Source organism: Ursus maritimus, unplaced genomic scaffold (assembly GCF_017311325.1).
Source record: "Ursus maritimus isolate PB19 unplaced genomic scaffold, ASM1731132v1 scaffold_44, whole genome shotgun sequence".
In the NCBI taxonomy this organism is placed as follows: Eukaryota; Metazoa; Chordata; class Mammalia; order Carnivora; family Ursidae; genus Ursus; species Ursus maritimus.
In genome coordinates this window covers 92,882-97,797 of record NW_024426597.1, presented here as the reverse complement: position 1 = coordinate 97,797, position 4,916 = coordinate 92,882, and the positions used below count along the sequence as shown (strand labels likewise).

Here is a 4,916-nt window from a genome sequence, read left to right as displayed (position 1 = left end):
ACGTGTCAGCAGTGATGGAGATGTGGCCCTGGAAAGTCGGGTTGTAGCTTGTGCTACCTGTCCAGTACCCCATCCACTCCAATGCTCTCCCAGGGTGCTGGCGGATCCAGTTCCAATAGTAACTGCTGGTGACAGAGCCCCCAGAGACAACACAGTTGAGAGAGAGGGTCTGTGAGGGCTTCACCAGCCCTGGGCCTGACGCCTGAAGTGTAAGTTGAGACAGGACACCTAGGGACAAAGAGAGTCATGGTGATTCGGTCCCATCCCACAGAAAGGCCCCCGTCTATCCCAGAGCGTCCAGACCCTTACCCAGGGGAGCTGCCAGAAGGCAGAGGAGGGACCACAGCATCTGCATGGCTGTCTGCAGGATGGAGACCCAGCACACTGGCCTCTGCCTGTGATGCCGATTTCTTCTGGGAGCACCCAGGTGATTTGCATGTGGGTCCCCGCAGAGACGGGGAAGCATTAAAAGATCCTGAGCCCTGGTGACAGTCACTAGTTCTTGGTGTCCCCATGGTGGGTGGTGTGAGGACCCACTGAGCCTGTTCCTAGTGATCTAGGCTGAGCTCTCATTTCCCCCCCTAGAGATTCTATATTCTTGTTAATATTTTTGTGAATATTTTTTCAAGTCTACACATCATCTTGACCATTGTTACTCTGAACTCCATTTCTGATAATTTGGTTATATCCATATTCATCAGTTCTGTGGCAGAGGCCACAGACTCATTATCTTTTTATTGCTGGGGGGGATTTCTCTTTCTATCATTCTGGTGAGGAGAGGTTGCGGGGTTGCCCAGAGCCCAAATTATTGACCAGGACCCAGGCAGTGTGCACTTGTTTTATAGGGACCTTAGGGATGTGGGCTTCTTGATTTTTCAGCCTGCCTTCTGGCTGAGGGGTCTGCTACACAGATACTCAGGCAACCCTGTTTAGGTAGAGTCTCCCTGTCCCCTGCAAGGGGGGATGGGGATGGGCACACTGTGAGCCGGTATTTCTAGGGTTTTGTTCTCTGGCGGCTTTCCCTGGCAGTTTGCTGTGCCTCTTCTGAGAGTCAGAGCAGCAGTGGCCGAATCCCAGCCTCTTTCTCAGAACAGAGAGATTGCAGTCTGCTCTCCAGTGAGCTCTTCTGGCTTCTTTAACTCTGTTTCTGTCGGTGCTGCTGAAAACCCTGCAGTGTCCTGGGTTGTGAGCCCCACAGCCATTGTCCCAGTCCTCACTTCCAGGGCCGGCATGTCTCTGTTCTTTGTGCGTCTAACACCACCAGCTGCCCCCATTTCCCACACGCACTCCTGAGCTTCCTGTTTCAGTGTGGTTGGTGTGCACTCTGGAGTGCCCGTTTTCAGTCTGGTCACAAGTGCATTCCCAGGCTCACGGTTTCAGTCTGCTTCCTCATGGGTGCAGGTCCACAAGTCCAGCCTGCTCCCTAGTGCAGGTGGCTACCGCTTTCCGGTGCCCGACTGCATCGGCTCCCTCTCCCTTTAGTTTATCTTCCGATATCTGTGCGCGGAGTCAAGGCTCCGTTTTCATACCTCAATACTCAGTGCTGGAGATGTTCATTTTTGGAGATCCAGATGTATCTTCCTACATCTCAGGCTGATTCCGTGGGTTTTCATTATGGTCTGGTGCATATCCAGCTCGACTCAGGGGACCAGCTGAAAAGGGGGACCCCTATTCCTCTGCTATCCTAACTCCTCCCAATATGTGCCCTCCTTAATAAACGTCACCAGGCCTGCCCATCCCCCCACCCGCCTCCCTTGTAAAACCCTCAGTTTGTTTCTTGGAGTCCATCGTCTCATGGTTCTGATTCCCCCCTTCATTTTCCCCTTCTTTCTCCTAATGTCCTCCATTGTATTCCTTATATTCCACTTGTAAGTGAAACCAAGTGATAATTGTCTTTCTCTGCTGACTTAGCTCACTTAGCATAACCCCTCCAGTTTCATTCATGTTGATGCAAATGTTTGATCCTTTCTGATGGCTGAGTAATACTCCATTGTGTGTGCGGACCACATCTTCTTTATCCATTCTTCTGCTGAACGGCATCTCAGCTCCTTCCACAGTTTGGCTATTGTGGACGTTGCTGCTAGGAACATTGGGGTGTGTATGACCCTTCTTTTCCCTACTGTGTATCTGTTTGTTGAAAATACCTACTAGTGCAATTGCTGAGTCACAGGGTAGCTCGAGTTTTAACTTTTTAAGGAATCTCCATATTGTTTTCCAGTGTGGCTGGAACAACTTGCATTCCCACCCACAGTGTAGGAGGGTTTCCCTTTCTCCACATCCTCTGCACCATTTTTTTTTCTTGCCTTGTCAATTTTTGCCATTCTAACTGGTGTAATGTGGTATCTCAAGGTGGTTTTGATTTTAATTTCTCTGATGGCTAATGCTGTTGAATATTGTTTCATGTGTCTGTTAGTTATTTGTTTCTCTTCTTTGGAGAAGTGTCTGCTCATTTCTCCTACCATTTATTGACTGGGTTTTTTGTTTTTTTGGGTGTTGAGTTTGATAAGTCCTAGAGATCTTGGATATCAGCCATTTATCTGAAATGTCATTTGCAAATATCTTCTCCCATTCTCTGGGCTGCCCTTTAGTTTTGTTGGCTGTTTCCTTTGCTGTGCAGAAGCTTTTTAAAAAGATTTTATTTGTTTATTTGATACACAGAGAGAAACAGCCAGCAAGAGAGGGAGCACAAGCAGGGGGAGTGGGAGAGGAAGAAGCAGACTCCCAGCGGAGCAGGGCTCAATCCCAGGATGCCGGGATCACTCCCTGAGCCAAAGGCAGACGCTTAAAAACTAAGCCACCCACGCACCTCTGTGCAGAAGCTTTTCATTTTGATGAAGTCCCAAAATTTCACTTTTGCTTGTGTCCCTTGCCTTTGGAGATGTGTCTTGAAAGAAGTTACTGTGGCTGATGTCGAAGAGGTTACTGTCTATATTCTCCTCAAAGATTTTGATGGATTCCTGGCTCACATTGATGTCTGTCATCCATTTTGAGTTTGTCTTTGTGTAGGGTGTAACGGAATGGTCCACTTTCATTCTTCTCTCTGTAGCTGTCCAGTTTTTCCAGCAACACTTAATGTAGAGACTGTCTTTTTTCGATTAGATTTTTTTTCTTGATTTGTCCAAGAGTAGTTGATCATAGATTTGAGGGTCCATTTCTGGAGTCTCTTTTCTGTTGCATTGATCTATGTGTATGTGTTTGTGCCAGTACCGTGCTGTCTTGGTGATCACAGCTTTGTAATATAGCTCGCAGTCAGGCAACGTGATGCTGCCAGCTTTGGTTTTCTTCTCCACATTCCCTAGTCAGTTTGGGGTCTTTTCTGATTCCACACATATTTCAGGATTGTGTTATTTTAATAGGGATGGCATTGAAAGTGTAAATTCCTCTGTTCAGGATAGATATTTTAATAATGTTTAACCTTGGTTTCATTCTTTTTATAACAATTTTTTATTATGTTATGTTAGTCACCATACACTATATTCTAAGTTTTTGATGTAGTGTTCCATGATTCATTACTTGTGCATAACACTTTTTCTCATCTTTTGTGTTTTTTTTTCTTTTTTTTAAGTTTTTGTAACATTTATTTCTATTTATTTCTTCTCCAGTCTTCAGTATTTCTTTCCTTCAGCTGTATTAGGCTTCAGTTGTACTTTCTCTAGGTCCTTTAGGTGTAAGGTCAAGTTGTTTATCTCAGATTATTCTTCTTGAGGTCTTCCTGTATGCTGTGTATTTCTGTCTTAGGACCACATTTCCTAGAGAAATTAGGTGAAGGTGTTAAAGGTTTTATACCCTTGTGTAGTCAGTGTGTGTGTGTGTGTGTGTGTGTGTGTGTGTGTGTGTGAGAGAGAGAGAGAGAGAGAGAGAGAGAGAGAGAGAGAGATCTTCAGATTCCACATCCACACAACACCAGGAAGGTGTCCACTGCTTTCCCACATTGTCATTAACATTGATGCTGTGATTTGGTTTACGACACTGACCCCCACCAAGACACATTCTGCACTTGCTTTGCATTGTTGATGCCTCTGTAGCCTCATGTCCAGCACACACTTAATACTGCTTCTAGCAAGTTTGCACGTTTAGCTGGGTCATCCTGTGATGCACAGTGAGTATAGCTGGGATTCCTGTGAAGGTTCAGATGCAAGCACCAGGATATTTGTAATTCATTGGTGTTTAGGGACAGGAATAAACATTGTGAGTGATTCAGTTTTTTGTGGTTTTTACCATATCTGTTTTGCCATTAGAAAAATTTTCTAAGTCAGAGAGTGAAGAGGTTTGCACAGAATCAAGTGTGCAGAGAGGGTCCCTGTGGGAAACTGCTCTATGGAGAGGAACCCCCAGATCCTGACAGGAAACCTGCCCATTAACCTCCATCTGCAGCTGCTCCTGGGGCTTAAGCACAGAACTGGTGACTAGTGTGCACCCCCTGCTTGTCCAGAACCCCTTCTACAGTGAGGTTTGTGTCTGGGCTCACACTGATGTCCCCTCACTGTGTCCTTTGCACAGTAATACACGGCCGTGTCCTCGGCTCTCAGGCTGTTCATCTGCAGGTACAGCGTGTTCTTGCCATTGTCGCTGGAGATGGTGAATCGGCCCTTCACGGAGTCTGCGTAGTATGTGCTACTACCAGTATTGCTAATACTTGTGACCCACTGCAGCCCCTTCCCTGGAGCCTGGCGGACCCAGCTCATGCCATAGCTACTGAAGGTGAATCCAGAGGCTGCACAGGAGAGTCTCAGGGACCCCCCAGGCTTCACCAGGTTTCCCCCAGACTCCACCAGCTGCACCTCACACTGGACACCTGCAAACACAAGACATCTTGGTCAGGAAACTGTCACACACCCATTATTGTCTCCCTCAGATCCACTCACATAGTCCATGTCTCTTTTTCACCATGAGTTACCTTTTAAAAGAGCAACAGC

General features: G+C 46.6%; 1 gene segment (V, D, J or C); it reads right to left on the bottom strand.

The window, feature by feature from the left end:
* Window positions 1-4,406: 4,406 nt before the first annotated feature.
* On the bottom strand, window positions 4,407-4,913 carry LOC121100627 (the record flags this gene model as incomplete). The annotated part of the segment is given in 2 exon segments: window positions 4,407-4,795; window positions 4,898-4,913. Coding segments are annotated over 2 exon segments (405 nt in total), but the record flags the coding sequence as incomplete, so codon positions are not given.
* Between the last annotated feature and the right edge of the window lie 3 nt (window positions 4,914-4,916).